General features: G+C 50.5%; 1 protein-coding gene across 6 annotated transcripts in view; it reads right to left on the bottom strand.

Moving 5' to 3' along the window:
- Window positions 1–22,133, bottom strand: part of KCNT1 (potassium sodium-activated channel subfamily T member 1) — a 363,573-nt gene that overhangs the window by 56,851 nt on the left and 284,589 nt on the right. For all 6 annotated transcript variants that reach the window (XM_063935850.1, XM_063935851.1, XM_063935852.1 and 3 more), the window contains 8 exons: window positions 18,395–18,478; window positions 15,749–15,843; window positions 10,227–10,407; window positions 5,731–5,895; window positions 5,263–5,399; window positions 4,580–4,643; window positions 664–772; window positions 121–229 (listed from right to left, as the gene is read on the bottom strand). In XM_063935850.1, the coding sequence (XP_063791920.1) occupies window positions 121–229; window positions 664–772; window positions 4,580–4,643; window positions 5,263–5,399; window positions 5,731–5,895; window positions 10,227–10,407; window positions 15,749–15,843; window positions 18,395–18,478 (944 nt within the window). The remainder of the gene's footprint in view (window positions 1–120; window positions 230–663; window positions 773–4,579; window positions 4,644–5,262; window positions 5,400–5,730; window positions 5,896–10,226; window positions 10,408–15,748; window positions 15,844–18,394; window positions 18,479–22,133) is intronic.

The raw sequence follows: 22,133 nt of genomic DNA, 5'->3' as shown, positions 1-22,133 counted from the left end.
ACAACACATTGTCCATATGTATGATAGCATGCACATATAGTACGTATGTATGTATGTATGTATGTATGTATGTATGTAACACTGTCAGAGCAGAGAGGAAGAGGCGCTGTTAGCACTTACTGCCCCCTGGAGGTGTGCACCAGGAGTGTGATGAGTGTGGAGGTGGCAGGGCACACGCAGTTCAGTGCCAGCATGGCATACTTAAACTCCTCTTCACAAACCACATGATCTGGAATATAAACAAATTCCGAGTCACTAACACACTAAAAAGAGAGACTTATATTCCATATAACATAGTGACCTGCTGCAAGGCAGAGCTAGAGCACTGGGATTATGTGTAGACACTGGTATAGAGCACAGCCAGCCATTAACCAATGAAACGCCCCAACACCTGACACGGATGAGGCGCTGCTCGCAGTGGTGGGAGCTGACCGTGGAGGGAAGGGGGCAACGCTGCTGAGACATGCACTTTGCTGAGCCGGGGCAGGGGTAGCACGGAGAAGCCCCATTTGGGCAATCAGTCTGCATGCATAGCGGGTGGCTCAGCAGCATCAGGTGACCTCACTCCTCACCCTGTCAGCCATCTTTAATCAGGTGATCATTCACATCAAATTCTATTAGAGCAGCAAAATCTGTCATGGGATAAGTGACCGGACGACTTACCTGCAAATTTCACATGGAATTTATTTTCAGGTTTCAAAATCTGGACATAGAGGGGGCAATTGGGGGCAAAATCTTTGACAGCCCAGGCTCTCAGGATGGTCTGGTGGTCCTACAGGAAAACAAGGAGAGAGATGGTCCACATTCCCCAAATCCTCAACCAACAAAGACACAGCCATGCTTTCCATACATTTACTGATGTGCCCCCACGCAGCATCCCTCACAGATCACCATAGAGGAGACACAGCCAGGCCTGCTCTCCATACATTTACTGATGTGCCCCCACGCAGCATCCCTCACAGATTAACATAGAGGAGACACAGCCAGGCCTGCTTTCCATACATTTACTGATGTGCCCCCCCACGCAGCATCCCTCACAGATTATCATAGAGGAGACACAGCCAGGCCTGCTTTCCATACATTTACTGATGTGCCCCCCCACGCAGCATCCCTCACAGATTATCATAGAGGAGACACAGCCAGGCCTGCTTTCCATACATTTACTGATGTGCCCCCCCACGCAGCATCCCTCACAGATTATCATACAGGAGACACAGCCAGGCCTGCTTTCCATACATTTACTGATGTGCCCCCACGCAGCATCCCTCACAGATTATCATACAGGAGACACAGCCAGGCCTGCTTTCCATACATTTACTGATGTGCCCCCACGCAGCATCCCTCACAGATCACCATAGAGGAGACACAGCCAGGCCTACTTTCCATACATTTACTGATGTGCCCCCACGCAGCATCCCTCACAGATCACCATAGAGAAGACACAGCCAGGCCTGCTTTCCATACATTTACTGATGTGCCCCCACGCAGCATCCCTCACAGATTATCATAGAGGAGACACAGCCAGGCCTGCTTTCCATACATTTACTGATGTGCCCCCACGCAGCATCCCTCACAGATTATCATACAGGAGACACAGCCAGGCCTGCTTTCCATACATTTACTGATGTGCCCCCCCACGCAGCATCCCTCACAGATTATCATAGAGGAGACACAGCCAGGCCTGCTTTCCATACATTTACTGATGTGCCCCCCCACGCAGCATCCCTCACAGATTATCATACAGGAGACACAGCCAGGCCTGCTTTCCATACATTTACTGATGTGCCCCCACGCAGCAGCCCTCACAGATTATCATAGAGGAGACACAGCCAGGCCTGCTTTCCATACATTTACTGATGTGCCCCCCACGCAGCATCCCTCACAGATTATCATAGAGGAGACACAGCCAGGCCTGCTTTCCATACATTTACTGATGTGCCCCCCACGCAGCATCCCTCACAGATTATCATACAGGAGACACAGCCAGGCCTGCTTTCCATACATTTACTGATGTGCCCCCACGCAGCATCCCTCACAGATTATCATAGAGGAGACACAGCCAGGCCTGCTTTCCATACATTTACTGATGTGCCCCCACGCAGCATCCCTCACAGATTATCATAGAGGAGACACAGCCAGGCCTGCTTTCCATACATTTACTGATGTGCCCCCCCACGCAGCATCCCTCACAGATTATCATACAGGAGACACAGCCAGGCCTGCTTTCCATACATTTACTGATGTGCCCCCACGCAGCATCCCTCACAGATCACCATAGAGGAGACACAGCCAGGCCTGCTTTCCATACATTTACTGATGTGCCCCCACGCAGCATCCCTCACAGATTATCATAGAGGAGACACAGCCAGGCCTGCTTTCCATACATTTACGGATGTGCCCCCCCACGCAGCATCCCTCACAGATTATCATACAGGAGACACAGCCAGGCCTGCTTTCCATACATTTACTGATGTGCCCCCCACGCAGCATCCCTCACAGATTATCATAGAGGAAACACAGCCAGGCCTGCTTTCCATACATTTACTGATGTGCCCCCACGCAGCATCCCTCACAGATTATCATACAGGAGAGACAGCCAGGCCTGCTTTCCATACATTTACTGATATGCCCCCCACGCAGCATCCCTCACAGATTATCATACAGGAGACACAGCCAGGCCTGCTTTCCATACATTTACTGATGTGCCCCCACGCAGCATCCCTCACAGATTATCATAGAGGAGACACAGCCAGGCCTGCTTTCCATACATTTACTGATGTGCCCCCACGCAGCATCCCTCACAGATTATCATACAGGAGACACAGCCAGGCCTGCTTTCCATACATTTACTGATGTGCCCCCACGCAGCATCCCTCACAGATTATCATAGAGGAGACACAGCCAGGCCTGCTTTCCATACATTTACTGATGTGCCCCCACGCAGCATCCCTCACAGATTATCATACAGGAGACACAGCCAGGCCTGCTTTCCATACATTTACTGATGTGCCCCCACGCAGCATCCCTCACAGATTATCATAGAGGAGACACAGCCAGGCCTGCTTTCCATACATTTACTGATGTGCCCCCACGCAGCATCCCTCACAGATTATCATAGAGGAGACACAGCCAGGCCTGCTTTCCATACATTTACTGATGTGCCCCCACGCAGCATCCCTCACAGATTATCATAGAGGAGACACAGCCAGGCCTGCTTTCCATACATTTACTGATGTGCCCCCCACGCAGCATCCCTCACAGATTATCATAGAGGAGACACAGCCAGGCCTGCTTTCCATACATTTACTGATGTGCCCCCACGCAGCATCCCTCACAGATTATCATAGAGGAGACACAGCCAGGCCTGCTTTCCATACATTTACTGATGTGCCCCCACGCAGCATCCCTCACAGATCACCATAGAGGAGACACAGCCAGGCCTGCTTTCCATACATTTACTGATGTGCCCCCACGCAGCATCCCTCACAGATTATCATACAGGAGACACAGCCAGGCCTGCTTTCCATACATTTACTGATGTGCCCCCACGCAGCATCCCTCACAGATTATCATACAGGAGACACAGCCAGGCCTGCTTTCCATACATTTACTGATGTGCCCCCCCCACGCAGCATCCCTCACATATTATCATAGAGGAGACACAGCCAGGCCTGCTTTCCATACATTTACTGATGTGCCCCCACGCAGCATCCCTCACAGATTATCATAGAGGAGACACATGGAATATCGCAGGAAAGGGGAGACTGCAGCTGATGACAGGGAATGCTGGGGCTTGTAGTGTCCCATACATAATTTATATGATTGAGCCTGCATGTCCTATAATGGAGCAGACTAATCTGTTACACCGTCTCCTCTCTCGCCCTCTGTAGAGACAATACAATATGGACTCCACCCATCGCTCCCTAGCACTAATGGAGGAACAATGCGCCGTCTGCGATGCGGGGACTGAGGGTGACCTCCCTGGCTGAGGAAATGTCCTGGGTCGGGTGTAACTGCCTTATCGCCGAATGGAGCCACCGTATGCAGTCTCTGCTACCACGCTAATCTGGGAGCAGGTACCTCCCACGCCACACAGGCGGGCATACAGCCACTGTGCTACCTGCTGCAGATAGATCCCTCCCAACCAGCCTTAGTGAAGGTGCTGGATCTGAAGACAGGCGGCCCCAGGACTTAATGCCCAAAACGCGTCAGTGTCACTTTCCTCTAGTCACTTTACCTCAGTAAAAGTAGATATTAGCAACTATGGTGCCTCATAGGAGGTTCTGAGGTGTATGTCTGTCCATTCTCTGCATTAGAGCAGAGAGGGTGACCCTATAGGCCTGAGTTATTGTGGCAATGTTACACCAGTCCTAAGGATGGGCCATACAGCAGCCTGCAGAACGGGCCGCAGCAAGCAATGGTGGAGGCTAGTCATGTAGAATATTAGGAGCAGTTTTACATATTTAGGCTTTTGTTCTACCCCATCCACTTCACCACCGACGTCTGCAGTTGTCAGTCATGACTTTGTCTGGTATCGGACACTATTTGTGACAGACATAACACAGGGGAGGGGTCTTACGGCGGCAGTACGGTCCACTTCGTTCCGGCTGCTGAGTATGAAGCAGGCTTCCGCATCATCCATCCTGCAGCAGAGAGCAGACATCAGTGTTACACTCCTATCTGAGGATAGCCTACATCAGGTAACATCGGGGTTCTTACCTGGGGGTCAGGACCCTGAACTGAGACAGCATATAGGGGCGAGCGATCAGTAATGACAAACATAAGATATTAGCATTGCACCATGGCTGATGGCCGGACTCACAGACGTCATCCGCGCCCCGCGTGAGAGAGGTAAAGAGCGGCAGAACTGGACAGTGACCACCTAGGAACTCATACAAGGTCCATGGTGCTTTATCACCATCATAAGCACACGCATCACAGATCTGACCACATACATGTAAGTGGTCACTGTCCAGTCGCCCTGATCCAGACAGAGGTTACACGTGGCCACACACACGTGTTGTATCTACATGTGGCGCTCAGCAGTCACGGTGCCCCATGTAAAGAACCCTTCATTATAACATTATAACAGATGCTGCAATAGTGCTATGAAATCACCGATTTATATTCTATATAGCTCAGGAACACAATCACCCAGCAAGGTCAATATTACATTTTCCAGGCGTGATTCCCCCACCCACCACTAGAGGGTGTTAGAAGGAGCATTATATTATCCAGCCATCCTGCCCTGTCTGCACTCACTTTGCCCGCATCAGGTCCTGGTCTTTCAGAGCTGACCCTTGGAGATAGATGACCCGCTGGGACCACAATGGTATCTGCAGCACCCTCCGGACCTGGAGATCCATTTCTGTAGGGCAAAGGATGACTACGTAATAATCCTGGAACAATGAAAACAGAGAACCGGTTATACACAAACGCATAAAATGTGGGGAGAGGAGAAGACATCTGTGCAGGGGCTAATCAGGAGGACAGAGCTCGGGGGCCCATGTAAGAGCAGAACATCTCATGGTGAGGGTCATCTAGCAGAAGGTGGAGGCCTCTGGGCACCTGGGCATTCTACTACTTGTGGTTCATAGGAAGAACAGCTCATTATATAATATTATGGATGAGAGGCTTCCTGTAGAAGCTGCCCCATGAAGCCCCACCACAGTGTCTGGTATTGGGTCCCCTACACGGTGAAGTCTGGGCAGTACAGACCACTCATAGTACCTGCAGCCTGGGATGAGCGTAGAACTCGTTGAGAAAGTCCATTAGGAGGTCGATCTTCAGGGAGCTGACGCACAGGACAACGTGCTTCTCCGTCTGGGCGCGGTGCCTGCTGTAGTTCCCTCCCGATTTCTGCCTCTCCATCCACAGGTACACGAGCTCCTCAAACTGGAATGACACCAGCCCACCAACATCGCAGCTTAGTGAATAGGTCGGCGCTTCTATTATATCTGTGTGATCTTAGCAGGGTTATTAGAACCCACAAGACAGAAGTCTCCGGCACAGAACGTTACAGGCGTCACATTGCCAATCTATGCTCATTGGTACTATAAAGGGAGCAATTTACAAACAATGACAATTTAGAGCAGTGTGAGCGTGAGCTCTGTGGCCAAGAGTCCCAAATCCAGCCAAAAAATGTGTGTGTTTTTCTTTTCAAAGGAAAGTTCCAAAAATCTAAGAACGTCTTGTCCTTTCTCCTTCACTCATCAGAGCATAATGATGGCCTTTAGCAGCAATCACAGCGACTTAGAGCGCTCTGCACTGTGTGGCTGCATCATCATCATTTATATATAAGGTGCCACGAGGGTTCCGCAGCGCCGCACACTGGATCACAGACGTCAGTGCTGTGGGCAGTTACAGTGTATGTAACCTATATTACTGGTGTAGAGACTTTCTGCAATTACAAAATGAGACATTTCCAGGACAGAAGACCCGACATACAGACAGCGCTCGCTCCAATCACATTCCCTGTAACTAATATACACATCGGTTTCCTGTCTGAGAGTTGTACATACTGCGCTGGTGGAGACCCCTACTCTATACTGCACACCCCCTACACATCCCCTGTGCTGGTGGAGACCCCTACTCTATACTGCACACCCCCTACACATCCCCTGTGCTGGTGGAGACCCCTACTCTATACTGCACACCCCCTACACATCCCCTGTGCTGGTGGAGACCCCTACTCTATACTGCACACCCCCTACACATCCCCTGTGCTGGTGGAGACCCCCTACTCTATACTGCACACCCCCTACACATCCCCTGTGCTGGTGGAGACCCCTACTCTATACTGCACACCCCCTACACATCCCCTGTGCTGGTGGAGACCCCTACTCTATACTGCACATCCCCTACACATCCCCTGCGCTGGTGGAGACCCCTACTCTATACTGCACACCCCCTACACATCCCCTGCGCTGGTGGAGACCCCTACTCTATACTGCACACCCCCTACACATCCCCTGCGCTGGTGGAGACCCCTACTCTATACTGCACACCCCCTACACATCCCCTGCGCTGGTGGAGACCCCTACTCTATACTGCACACCCCCTACACATCCCCTGTGCTGGTGGAGACCCCTACTCTATACTGCACATCCCCTACACATCCCCTGTGCTGGTGGAGACCCCTACTCTATACTGCACACCCCCTACACATCCCCTGTGCTGGTGGAGACCCCTACTCTATACTGCACATCCCCTACACATCCCCTGTGCTGGTGGAGACCCCTACTCTATACTGCACACCCCCTACACATCCCCTGTGCTGGTGGAGACCCCTACTCTATACTGCACATCCCCTACACATCCCCTGTGCTGGTGGAGACCCCTACTCTATACTGCACACCCCCTACACATCCCCTGTGCTGGTGGAGACCCCTACTCTATACTGCACACCCCCTACACATCCCCTGTGCTGGTGGAGACCCCTACTCTATACTGCACACCCCCTACACATCCCCTGTGCTGGTGGAGACCCCCTACTCTATACTGCACACCCCCTACACATCCCCTGTGCTGGTGGAGACCCCTACTCTATACTGCACATCCCCTACACATCCCCTGTGCTGGTGGAGACCCCTACTCTATACTGCACATCCCCTACACATCCCCTGTGCTGGTGGAGACCCCTACTCTATACTGCACATCCCCTACACATCCCCTGTGCTGGTGGAGACCCCTACTCTATACTGCACACCCCCTACACATCCCCTGTGCTGGTGGAGACCCCTACTCTATACTGCACATCCCCTACACATCCCCTGTGCTGGTGGAGACCCCTACTCTGTACTGCACACCCCCTACACATCCCCTGTGCTGGTGGAGACCCCTACTCTATACTGCACATCCCCTACACATCCCCTGTGCTGGTGGAGACCCCTACTCTGTACTGCACACCCCCTACACATCCCCTGTGCTGGTGGAGACCCCTACTCTATACTGCACACCCGCTACACATCCCCTGTGCTGGTGGAGACCCCTACTCTATACTGCACATCCCCTACACATCCCCTGTGCTGGTGGAGACCCCTACTCTGTACTGCACACCCCCTACACACCCCCTGTGCTGGTGGAGACCCCTACTCTATACTGCACACCCGCTACACATCCCCTGTGCTGGTGGAGACCCCTACTCTATACTGCACATCCCCTACACATCCCCTGTGCTGGTGGAGACCCCTACTCTATACTGCACACCCCCTACACATCCCCTGTGCTGGTGGAGACCCCTACTCTATACTGCACACCCCCTACACATCCCCTGTGCTGGTGGAGACCCCTACTCTATACTGCACACCCCCTACACATCCCCTGTGCTGGTGGAGACCCCTACTCTATACTGCACACCCCCTACACATCCCCTGTGCTGGTGGAGACCCCTACTCTATACTGCACATCCCCTACACATCCCCTGTGCTGGTGGAGACCCCTACTCTATACTGCACACCCGCTACACATCCCCTGTGCTGGTGGAGACCCCTACTCTATACTGCACATCCCCTACACATCCCCTGTGCTGGTGGAGACCCCTACTCTATACTGCACACCCCCTACACATCCCCTGTGCTGGTGGAGACCCCTACTCTATACTGCACACCCCCACAACATCCCCTGTGCTGGTTGAGACCCCTACTCTATATTGCATACCCCCTACACATCCCGTGTGCTGGTGGAGACCCCTACCCTATACTGCACACCCCCTACACATCCCCTGTGCTGGTGGAGACCCCTACTCTATACTGCACACCCCCTACACATCCCCTGTGCTGGTGGAGACCCCTACTCTATATTGCACACACCCTACACAGACTCTGCTGAGCTTAGATGGCAGCCAAGAAACTACAGTCAGACCCTGACCAGATGAGGAGTGTGCAGCAATGGGATGCCTGGGATAGCGCCAGCTTAGACAGCAGAGAAGTACAACTGTAAAGCAGAAACTGTCAGGTGTTAGGAGACGGCTGTATCTGGCTGCCAGGGAGATGTTCTGTCTCGCCCCACTGCCATCCTGTCACTCTGCAGGTGATGCTCCTGCTCCGTCTCAGCACACTGGAGTCCGTTCCTGACAATATTCGCAGGTCTGTGGGTATGGGTCGACAGTATCTAGGTCGACACACATTATGTCGACACCTATTGGTCGACAGTGACCATGTTGACACATGAAATAGGTCAACATGAGTTTTAATGTTTTTTTGGTGTTTTCTTCGTAAAAAGTGCGGGGAATCCCAATTAGTGCACCGTGTTCGCTCGCCATGCTTCGGGCAAGGTGCCTCGCCCCGATACCGCTGCACAGGTTACCGTTCCCAATCGTAGTCCACGTGGATCGGAAAGTATGAAAAGCTCAAAAAATAAAAGAAAAAAACATGTGGAAAACTCAAGTCGACCTTGTTCATGTCGACCTAATGTGTATCGACCTAGAGTCCGGATACCCAGGTCTGTCACCGGTTGCTGTCACTAAGAGGCAGATGTATGAAACCTTCAGAGGGATGAAGCCGAGAAACTTGCCCAAAGCAAATCCACTTCTGTCATTCCACAGACTGTGCCAGAGTAATGAGCGAGCAGCTGATTGGCTGATGGGCACCTTCCCCACTTTATCTCTCTCCAAGGCTTGAGACGGCTGCCCTTGTAGGCGCGGTGACAGTGACGCGGAGTGCACCAGTCTGGTTTCAGGGGGGATCCATTTCCCCCCCTCCAGGTGTGTTCAGTTTCTAAGCTTGAATGCACACTCCTAGAACTTCCCTTTCTGTCTCATGCTTTTCAGCCATGTAGTTATAGAATCAGGCTGAGCGGTCTTGTTTCCCTGTTGCGCACTGCGTTGGATGTAATAGAAACCATGCAGCAGCTTTTTTGTGGTATTGCGGAAAACAGCTCTCCCTGATGATGCAAGTACATGACTGAAAAACTCAACAGGAAGCCAGAGAGAGCAAGTACTGTATTTAGTACATGCCAGGTCATTAAAGTTACCAGAGGGTGATCGATAACCAAACATTCCCAATCTCTGCAACATGCCACAGATATTATCACTGCTTGCTCTGTAGCTATAAGTGACCCCTGAAGGTCGGCGGAGCTGTGACCTCTGACCTGCAGGTCTCTGAGGAAGGCCCGACAGACTAATAGGCCACAACGTAACGGCACATGGGCAGCTTCCCAGTGTGAGGGTCCTGGATGATACAACCCGCCAGCCCTGGAAGAACACAGATCCGGAAACATACACTTACCTGGAGAGGTAACACCACAAGAGCCACGCAGATCATTATCACCACCAGCAGCTGAGAAGGCCAGATTTTAGGGGTCACGTCTCCGTAGCCAACCGTGGAGAAGGTGACAATGCAGAAGTAAAACGATTTGAAGAGGGACAGGTTATCCCCAGCTCGTTCCAAATGCTGAATCCCACACATCCTGCAAAACAGCAACAGCACGGCCATTAGCGCTTGCTGGAACGGGCCCGGGGCATCTGTTGTACGTGTGTGGGGCGGTTCATGGTACATGGCATGCAGACGTCAGCTGTGGTGCCAGGCATGACGTTATTACAGGGTAATGCAGGCCTAGATCCTATGCCACTGACTAGGATTCACAATGCAACCTCACAGCAGCAGACCAGAGAAACGCACCTGGCGCATACAGGGGCGTACGTTCACACCAGGCGCCCGGAGGTGAAATAGAAGGTGGTTTTATCTCCAAGCTTTGAGAAAATCCCCCCAAAAGTTTTATTATAATAATAATTAGTGCATTTCCTTAAAACAACTTCTGCTCTCCTTTCTTTCCTCATATAAGACACAACAGCAGAGCTGTAGCTCCCTATATATACAGTATACACTTTGATCTGTTGTCACACAGTCACATTTCAGACTCTTCAGCTAAAGGGGGCGGCCAAGGGGGTTTGTGAGTCAGCAGTGACTGTAGCGAATCACTATGAAATGAGTGGAGATAGATCTGTCCTAGCTCAGCAGCCCCCTCCGTCTTTCTGGGATAGAGGAGGTAAGTTCACCACATTGTACTGAAGCGGATGGATTTGCAAGACCCCCTTAGCTATTGAGCCCACCTTACTCCAGAGACCAAACTCATTGTACATTTGTTACTTTGTACTAATTACTATACGGGTGGGTACTGCTACACCAGTAGGGTGTTATTCACTAACAAATGCTCTATATGTTCTCCCAGAAGCTTATACCTGGACGGATAGAAGAGGGGGACTGTTCCTAATGTGACTTTCCAGCTTAATGAGCGCAGACAATGTTCCACGCACTCCCCACCACCGCCAACGGTGCATTAGCAGATGTCAAGGACACTTATGTGCTGATGACTGGTAGAGAATAGAACAATCTCTTGTATAATGACTGGTTCCGGAAGCTGCGTTATATAACAGATTACTGCTCTCGGGTCACAGTGACTCCCTAACGCTCCAGCACTCACCTCAGTCATTACATAACGCCAGCGTCCTCAACTGCAGATCAGCTCCCATAACAGAAGCCCTTTATATTCCTGATGGAAGATGTAACCTCCGTATGTCAGGGTTATAACAGTGCTCTAGATACTATGTTACATAGGACAAGACCCAGGACTGTAGATGTGCCAGGAAGCCCATTTGTGTCCCAGTGGGGAACGCAGAACTATACGTTCCCTCTCCCTCTAGTCTTCGCATCCCGCAGAACGTCATCTAACCGCCTGCTGAATTATCCAAGCTCAGGATCCAACAATGAACTAAATCCACCCAAGTCCTCCCACCGCCATCTTGGCCGGCAGATCCACACGCAATCCTCATGGAACTAGGCGGCGCTTGCTCCGATGCAGGTGTGTGATGTCACCGAGGAGCGTTTGCGCTGCGGCTCTTACACAGCCCTATAAGAATAATTTAGTTGCCCTTCAGGGTTTCTCCAACATCATTGCAAAGTCTCACCTAGTAAATGCGACACCGCATCGGACACCAGCGTGCGGGGATCATCACGTAGTGTGCCGAGACATGACAGGAGTGGGGGGAGAAGCTTCAAGCCTTGGAGAGAGATAAAGTAAGGTGACCGATCAGCCGCTAACTGTCCTTTATCTAGCACAGTCTCGGGAATGAAAGCTATAAACCGATTGGTAGTTTTGGCCAACTTTATCTCTCTCCAAGGTTTGATGCAGCTCCCCCTATGTGCGTATTATGTAAGTGTCTGGGGAACACACAGGTGGGCGCTGTTCGGAAGACCAGAAGATGGCACACAACAGCGGACATACCCGATAACCACCTTGTGGAGTTCAGTGGGATCGCTACTGGCTATTGCGTTTTGGGACCCGCACGCATACACATGGTACCGCGCCAGAGATATTGCAGGCGATATTGCAGCATACAGAACCAGGATTTGATGCTGCACCAGGAGCCAAGACCAATTTCTGCTATAAACACCAAGAGGTGTTGGGAGCCACGACAGACCTTTTATAATATACCTAGAACCAATCACGTGGCCGCCGTCAATTGATTCAATTAAATGATTAACGCTAGGACACTGCGTAGAAGCCTAGTCATGGGGTGATGCTGTATAATGAGGAATATCTTACACTACGCCAGCACAAAAGGCCCCGAGGAGGACGGTAATGTATGTTCCAAGTTTAGGATATAATTATGCGCTGTGCCGGGGAAGCTGTAATTGTCCCCTGGAAAAGCTCCTTTCAGAGGCGTTCGCAGCCTACGGCGTGGAGTAATTGCAGGGAGGTCAGTGACAAGACGGGCGACTGTATGACATCATTACTTACAATAGCTCAGCAGTGAGGCCTCCATCGTATACAGTGCGGGGAACAGGGCCGCAGTATACAGACACAGGCCCCAGGGCTGCTCGTGTCTACAGTACAGACGTGCGCGCTTTTCATCTACAACAGCCACGTTATAATGTTATACTGCTCACAGGCTAAGAATACAACGATGGATATAAATTAATGATATTTAAGGCACTGCTGCATTTTTCAGCTCGGGGCAGCGTACACTCTGTACCACTATGTATGACTGGGCGTCGCAGACCGCTATAAGAGGAACATGAGATACAAGCATCCCGGATCCTAATCTGTGTAGCGTCACTAACGCGGGGGTGTCGGGGGGCCGAGATCCGGCCTTTAATAAATATTCCACTCCGGGTCACGGATTGTGGTTAGTTTTCCAGCAGGGGATTCCAGGGCCAGAGACACCGCGCCAATTATCAGTTCAGGGCGCTGGCATAGGAGGGGCTGGAGCGAATGGATGAAGGGTTGATACTGTACGCCGGGGCAGAACTCCCAGAGAGGGCTGGTTGTATTGCCCGGTAGGGTGAGGTTACTGACTGATCAGCCCCGAGCTTGAGTGAAGGTTTATACTCCGGACATGCCTGGTCTCACTCCGGTGATCACTTATGGATGGGAGGTGTCTGAGCAAGGTCTAATAGTTATTTTCCTGATTTTATATTATATAATGATGTAGGGACAGGGTGACCTGTCCCCTATATGGTGGCTCTAGAACAGGGATGGAGAACCTTTGGCCTTCCAGTGGATGTTGAACTACACATCCCAGCATGCCCTGCTACAGTTTTCGCATGGCCAAATAGCAAAACTGTTGCGAGGCATGCTGGTATGTGTAGTTCAGCAGCAGCTGGAGGCCCAAAGGTTCCCCACCCCTGCTCTAGAAGCTGCAGTTATACGAGTCTCACTTTCTTTTACTTTGTATTTTTAGGACCTAAAAGTTCTGATGTCCTCTTGGGTGGAATGGAGACATCATCATTATCAGCTGGGACGTCCAACATCCCAAAGTGTCGCTCTCTCCGGTGTAACCAGAGTAAGGTTCCCCATGGAGGGGCAATGACTTTATCCAGACCCCATTACCCCGAGTCCTACACATCCGCTGGGGCGTGTTCAGAAAGCTACTCCCTGCACACAGAACACGCGTGTCCAGGAGGCGTGCATGCAATGATTTGCAGCGGATTCTTGTGCAATCGGATAGGACGGGGAGATAACCATCTGCATCAGGAACAATTCTAGGGATGATGAAACCAAACCCCGGCGTCTGGTCTCCTTATAGACTATGTTACAGAGGCAGCATTTCATTACACCGTTACTATGAGCCCATAATGCAATTACTGCGTATCATCATCGCTGGTTTACAGCCCGTGCAGCACGGATCACTTCCACGTACAAGCCAGGCTCCGCTGAACCAGATTACTCCGCTCATTAACAGGATTACAGCACGCCACTTTCAGGCCTGGTCTCGGCTGATTAATGAGGAACGGTGCCATGAACACCAGCATCTGCCTGTGCCTGGCGCTGTCCTGTCCCTCAACAGCAGGAACACGGTGATGACAACTGCCAGGAGCGAGCGCAGTACGTGCGGCTGACCCATTAATGAACGTTACGGTGAGGCACTAAGGAACGGTAGCTGAAAGAAACGTTTCTCCCATTCAGTTATAATGCCTCAGTGCAAACCGTCTATCTGAAAACAGACATATCTCAGGATCTGCTGTCTGGGGGGAGGTAACTGTCAATCACTTACAGAAAAACATACATTGCTATAAGTGACGGAGAGTTACCTCCACTCACCACACATCTCAGTGTAACAAAATACAATGTACATTATTCCAAATGTAATCCTGTAACAAGCACGGTTACCTGGCCCTATGGCTATCAACATAGGATGTGTTCTAATAGAACTGGGACTATGGGGTCTATTTACTAAGCCTTGGGGAGAGATAAAGTACCGGCCAATCAGCTCCTAACTGCCATGTCACAGGCTGTGTTTCAAAAATGTCAGGGGCTGGTACTTTATCTCCGTCCACTTTATCTCTCGCCAAGGTTTAGTAAATAGATCCTTCTGAGCATAAAGTTCAACCTGGACTACACAGCCTGTTACAGGACTAATCTCCCCAGACAGGACTAGTCTCCCCAGACAGTACCAAGGCCCTCATTTTGAGTTGATCGCTAGCTGCCATTGTTCGCTGCATAGCGATCAGTTAAAAGAAAGGTCTAATCTGCGCATGCGTATGCACCGCAATGCGCACACGCGGCGTACGGGTACAACGAGCATCGTGGTTTTGCACAGGTTCTAGCAACGCTTTCAGTCGCACTGGCGGACGCAGGGAGATTGACAGGAAATGGGAGTTTCTGGGTGGCAACTGACCATTTTCTGGGAGTGTTTGGAAAAACGCAGGCGTGGCCGGGTGTTTGCTGGGCGGGTATCTGACGTCATTACCGCATCACTCGTCGCAGCAATCATCGCACAGAATAAGTAACTACAGGGCTGGTCTTGTCCTGCACAAAATGTGTTTGCAGCCGCTCGGCAGCACAGGTGTTCACACTCCTGCAAAGCGAAAAAACACTCCCCCGTGGGCGGCGACTATGCGTTTGCACGGCTGCTAAAAGTAGCCAGCGAGCGATCAACTCGGAATGAAGGCCTAAATGCCTTCTGAACGAAACCCATCGAACTGGATCTTGACAGGAAGAAAATAAATCAATAAAATGTTTCATTCCAAATGAAAATAGGGGAGTGGAAAAGCTTCTTTGGGGTTTGGGGTTATAAGGCTTCATTATTAGGCTCTGAAACAGGTTTATGGGTTGAAACGATCTAAACAAATATTGAAGAAATTCAACCACCGATGAAGACGTAACAATAAGACCACAGATTAGCCGTCAGAAATTTCTGGCCTGCATTTGCTTCTGTGAGAAATCCAGAAAACCTGCGCTGCTGAGGAAATCCTGCACTATACCGTATAAATGTTGGTACTAAACAAACAGAGAAGTCTCCTCTTACCCTGTGAAGACGAGGCAGAGCAGGGTGCAGATGAGTATGATCACCTGATTAAACATGGCTGACTGCGTCCTCTGGATAGCGCGATGAAGGTCATTCTGAAAGAGAACGTACATATTGTTCTGAATACAATACAACCCAAAAGGCTCGCACACACAATTATATTAGTGTCACATGTGGGCCTTGATTATTTGTAATGCTTTCCTAGATTTACCACAGTGCATTGCTTCAACGTTCTGATATTCAGTAGGGGGATTGAGAACGCGCTCAGTGATCGGCCATTTTTCATTTTATAAGTCAGGTTGGATGATGCAGAAGGATTTCATGTAAAGCAGAACAAATCTGGAGTTGATCAGACGCCTCCCTGATGGTATGTATGATGGATAAGTACCTGCCTGTATCTCTCAGTATTGAGGGCACCATTACTCCTGATCAAATCCCAACTCCATTTGCTGAAACGCAGCCCCAAACTTACAAGGAACCTCCACCGTGTTTCACTGCAGTCGCTCAGTATTGTGCCGCTCTCCAGCCCTCCGGGGAACACGCTGCCTTCTGTCACAGCCAAATATTTCACATTGTGACTCCTCTGTCCAGAGCGCCTGCTGCCATTTCTCTGCTCCCCAGTTCCTGTGTTTTTGCACATAGTTGAGTCGCTTGGCCATATTTCATGTTGTAGCTATGGCTTTTTGGCTGCAATTCTTCCATGAAGACCACTTCCGGCCAGACTTCTCTGAACAGTAGATGGGTGTACCTGGGTCCCGCTGGTTCTGAGCTGATGGCACTGCTGGACATCATCTGATTTCAGAGGGAAGTAAGCGTGATGCGTCTTTCATCTGATGCACTAAGTTTCCTTGTCTGACCATTGTGTCTACAGTCCTCAACGTCGCCAGTTTATTTTGTGTTTAAATGCTGAGAAATACAGGCAGGTACTTATCCATCATGCAGTAACATCATGGAGGTGTCTGATTGGCTCCAAATGTATTCTACAGCTGGACAACAATCCCAAACATACAGCCAATGTCATTAAGAACTATCTTATCTGCAGATGGCGAATGCTCCGGCACCCTCGCTGTTTACCTATTGGAAGCAGTCCCGGCTAGCGAAGAGGAATCCTTCTGGATCCTTCCACCCCTGCCCGGCTTCTTCCTGCTGGACGGCTGGGGCTTTGTGCACTGGTTCACGCGGGCGCACTAGCGCAGGCCCCGACAGATATTTTCACTGCTACGAAAGTAGCAGTGAAAAATTTTGTTGAGACAGCAGATTTTCGCATCAGCCGTCTGCGTGCCGGAGCAATGATAAATTGTTCCGGTGCTCGTTGTGAGTTAGAAAGTATCGGGGCCCCCCAATAATTTACATGGTGAATACGCCCCTTAAACGTGGATGAGTAAAAATTTTTGTTAGTTTTAATGTCTTCTGATTAATCAGCCCATAAAATAATGATGGTATTACTTTGAAGCGTCCAAATTATATTGGACTTTTGTCATGAACATGGACATCTATACTGTCCGGAGCTTAGATCCAGTACCCATGAAACTCTTTTCTGCTCTGGATTAGGACTGCGCTCTGCAATATTGCTGCAATTATCCCTACGCAATATCAAAGGACCAGCATCACCAAATAGCCCCCCCACCACCACCCCCTACCCCCCCACTCTACAAGTAGTTCAAGGGTGAAAATAACAAACAAAACCATATCGCAGAAAGTAAGAATGAGGAATACCAAACCCTGTTTAAAAAAAACAAAAAAAAAACAGACTTATCCCTTATTACTACACTTTGGAGAAAACCCGCAGGTCACTAGAAAATCATCCTTCCACTTGTCACAAGAGACCTAATCAGCCGCGGGAACCGCAATCACCAACATAAATCAGAAGTTATTCAGTCCTCACTGTTTACAAGAGATGGAGACATTGAACTGGCTTAAGCAACCGAGGTCACGGCTGCTTTTGTGGAACTACAAGTCTCAGCATGCCCAGACAGCAGGACTGATGCAAGTTGCCAACATCTAGTTTAAAGGAAAGATCATGTGTGCCCAGGAGCCCCAAATCCCCTATTCGGACCACCACCCGTCTGTATTTTGAGTAAGGATAAGCCAAATAACGCAGCTTGAAGTGGACATAAAGCCGCTGTGTGATATTAATACATATGAATATCTGTGTACTACGGAGCTGACGGGACTGCTCGTACTAAATGTGCCCATTACGCTCTGTCACCTCTCTACAGCAGGACACCATGTTAGGAGGGTGGTGCTCCTCTATCAGAGACAGAGAGTCATTGCTAGGTAGACTTTATTTAGGGTTATGTACAGTGTGGATTGGTTGCTGTGGTAAGTGATGTCACAGCAGCTGAAATGACTCCAGTCTTTACTGTGTGACCCCCATAGGCCACTGTCCTGATGATGTGAGATTAGTTTCAGCAGTCTGTAATGCAGTGGGGGAGGTTACATTGTAACAGTTCTTCATGGAATGTCAGAGTAACGCCGAACAGCACATTGTATCTTCATCGCTCATACAGGAACATTCCACTGTTAGGGTTTAGTGGACATCACATGTGTATGATGAAAGCTGTAACAGCAGCACGAGTCGGATGCGTCCCCTGTGATGTACCTGGAGAGAAGGAAGCGTCACACGTAACAGGATAAAATACTTACTATCATATTCTCCAAGACGCATTTCGCCAGCCAGCAGTTCAGGAAAACCGGTATGAAGAGATTACGCAGAGGAGGCCAAAATATCTAGGAAAGAACAAAGAGAACCAGTCACTTTACATAGATCACTCCATTGTGTAAGGTGATGGTGATACTGCGCCGTCGGTCTCCGAACCTGCCCTGTACAAGGTGCGAGCAGAGGACAGGGAGGGTCCCAGTGATGTGCATCCGGCCCTGACCTCCAAGGACTCTCAATGACAGGCCGCTCTACCCCCAATACCTTCTGCACTTACCAGGAACCATTCCCCGAGACTCATGACTAAACCGAAACAGCTCTTCAAAAGAGCCACATTTATAGCACCCCTACCCATATAGCACCTCCATCATCTCATAGTAGGAGACATGTCTGCGATTGGATGTGAGGGCAACCAGGAATTCTAGACACAGCCGTTACCCGCAAAGTACTAAACTCACAATCAGGGCTATAGGGAGCAATGGCGGGCCTTGGCGAGAGGGGTGTACTTCCCATCGCACACTTGGCTCGGGGGCCTTATTCCAGCCTGGGCCCAAGTAATTAGTACCCACCTCCCCCTCGGAAGGTGTCCATGGTCACAATAACACATAATAGATGCTAGTAAGCCATGTGCAGGATTACGGGTGACTGGTCCTTAGTACTAGACATCGCCTGTTTCAGCTATGGGAGCAGATGTCAATCCGTAGTACTGCGAGCACTGGACAGGACGCTCCTAGATGCTCTCCTCGTGGCGAGGAAGAGAGTGGACCACACAGCCATCAATGGTTTCCCACCGATGGTAGTTTTACCTTCGATGCGGGGAGTTCCTATGGCAAAATACAATTGTTAGGGTAAGGCTGTGGGAGGGGGGGGGGCGGTTAGAGTTAGGGATAGGGGTAAAATAATTACCGGGATCCATTGGGATTCTGTCCATCAGGATTCCGCTGTTGGTCGTGTGACAGTCGGGATCCAGACAATTTGATTTCTTACCCAACCCAAGCCATAATCTGGTGCACTCATTGTACAAGTGCAGCCACCAACCGCACAGGAATCCAGTCTATACACCGGCTGTCAGGATTCCGCCGTTCAGGAAACCGACGCCAGATCCACACCAGGTGCATCCAGCCGCACCAGTTTTGCACCCTACATCTGAAAGCTACAGACACCAGGTCCAAGCACACTTGGACCTAGCAGTAGAAGCAGAGGGGATCTGCCCCATGGATTTGCCTCTTTGCTTCTTTTGACAGCGGTATCAGAACTCATTATCTGTAATGATGATGACTGGTATTCCTCACCAAGGACATAGAATAGGGAGAACAGGCCGTCAGCAAAATGACTAAATGCTCTCTGACATGTAAAATCAGCGGCACAGGGCCACCTTCCACCTCAGTGATAATTATTTCCCCACGTTCCTCCCTGTTCTGAGGTTTCAGTCAATTAGTAAAGAAATCAGACTATTTTATTCACACAGCGACTTTGTAAGTAGACGAGAGTTTCAAGGCCTGAGAACAAAAGGACTGCGTGGGAAAGCTCCGCTGACAAAGGCAATGTGGGCTTTCTAACCTGGCTCCCAGGGCTCTATTCTTTCCTGGAACGGTGATGTGGGCCTGCAGCTCTTTGCGCTGAAAGACACAGAAATAACTATTCTTGTGCATCTCAGCAATCGGCAAGGACCACACAGGGAAGGTTCCATTCCTAGCACAGAGGGGCGGCACATGGATGCTCATTTTGCAGGATTTGCAGAGATTTATCTTTCCACATAAATATGACGGGACCCCTGTATATCCAATCCAAACTCATGACCTCCACTGGTCACACCTCATGATGGGACCCCTGTATATCCAATCCAAGCTCCTGACCTCCACAGGTCACACCTCATGATGGGACCCCTGTATATCCAATCCAAACTCCTGACCTCCACAGGTCACACCTCATGACGGGACCCCTGTATATCTAATCAAACTGACCTCCACAGGTCACGCCTTATGACGGGACCCCTGTATATCCAATCCAAGCTCCTGACCTCCACAGGTCACGCCTCATGACGGGACCCCTGTATATCTAGTCAAACTGACCTCCACAGGTCACGCCTCATGACGGGACCCCTGTATATCTAATCAAACTGACCTTCACTGGTCACACCTCATGACGGGACCCCTGTATATCCAATCCAAGCTCCTGACCCCCACTGGTCACACCTCATGACGGGACCCCTGTATATGCAATCCAAGCTCCTGACCTCCACAGATCACACTTCATGACAGGACCCCTCACCCTGCATAAACAATCAAAACTCTGGACCTCTACTGGTCGCACCTCATGACGGGATCCCTGTACATCCAATCCAAGCTACTGACCTCCACAGGTCACAGCTCATGACAGGACCCCTGTATTTCCAATCCAAGCTCCTGACCTCCACTGGTCACACCTCATGACGGGACCCCTGTATATCCAAACCAAGCTCCTGACCTCCACAGGTCACACCTCATGACAGGACCCCTGTACATCTAATCCAAACTCCTGACCTCCACTGGTCACACCTCATGACGGGACCCCTCACCCTGCATAAACAATCAAAACTCTGGACCTCCACTGGTTACACCTCATGACGGGATCCCTGTACATCCAATCCAAGCTCCTGATCTCCACTGGTCACACCTCATGATGAGATCCCTGTACATCCAATCCAAAGCTCCTGATCTCCACAGGTCACACCTCATGACGGGACCCCTGTATATCTAATCAAACTGACCTTCACTGGTCACACCTCATGACGGGACCCCTGTATATCCAATCCAAGCTCCTGACCCCCACTGGTCACACCTCATGACGGGACCCCTGTATATGCAATCCAAGCTCCTGACCTCCACAGATCACACTTCATGACAGGACCCCTCACCCTGCATAAACAATCAAAACTCTGGACCTCTACTGGTCGCACCTCATGACGGGATCCCTGTACATCCAATCCAAGCTACTGACCTCCACAGGTCACAGCTCATGACAGGACCCCTGTATTTCCAATCCAAGCTCCTGACCTCCACTGGTCACACCTCATGACGGGACCCCTGTATATCCAAACCAAGCTCCTGACCTCCACAGGTCACACCTCATGACAGGACCCCTGTACATCTAATCCAAACTCCTGACCTCCACTGGTCACACCTCATGACGGGACCCCTCACCCTGCATAAACAATCAAAACTCTGGACCTCCACTGGTTACACCTCATGACGGGATCCCTGTACATCCAATCCAAGCTCCTGATCTCCACTGGTCACACCTCATGATGAGATCCCTGTACATCCAATCCAAAGCTCCTGATCTCCACAGGTCACACCTCATGACGGGACCCCTGTATATCTAATCAAACTGACCTTCACTGGTGGTCACACCTCATGACGGGACCCCTGTATATCCAATCCAAGCTCCTGACCCCCACTGGTCACACCTCATGACGGGACCCCTGTATATGCAATCCAAGCTCCTGACCTCCACAGATCACACTTCATGACAGGACCCCTCACCCTGCATAAACAATCAAAACTCTGGACCTCTACTGGTCGCACCTCATGACGGGATCCCTGTACATCCAATCCAAGCTACTGACCTCCACAGGTCACAGCTCATGACAGGACCCCTGTATTTCCAATCCAAGCTCCTGACCTCCACTGGTCACACCTCATGACGGGACCCCTGTATATCCAAACCAAGCTCCTGACCTCCACA

The sequence above is a fragment of the Pseudophryne corroboree genome, chromosome 8, assembly GCF_028390025.1.
Source record: "Pseudophryne corroboree isolate aPseCor3 chromosome 8, aPseCor3.hap2, whole genome shotgun sequence".
Classification (NCBI taxonomy): Eukaryota; Metazoa; Chordata; class Amphibia; order Anura; family Myobatrachidae; genus Pseudophryne; species Pseudophryne corroboree.
The sequence above is the reverse complement of the archived record's forward strand: the minus strand, read 5'-3'. Positions and strand labels throughout refer to the sequence as shown.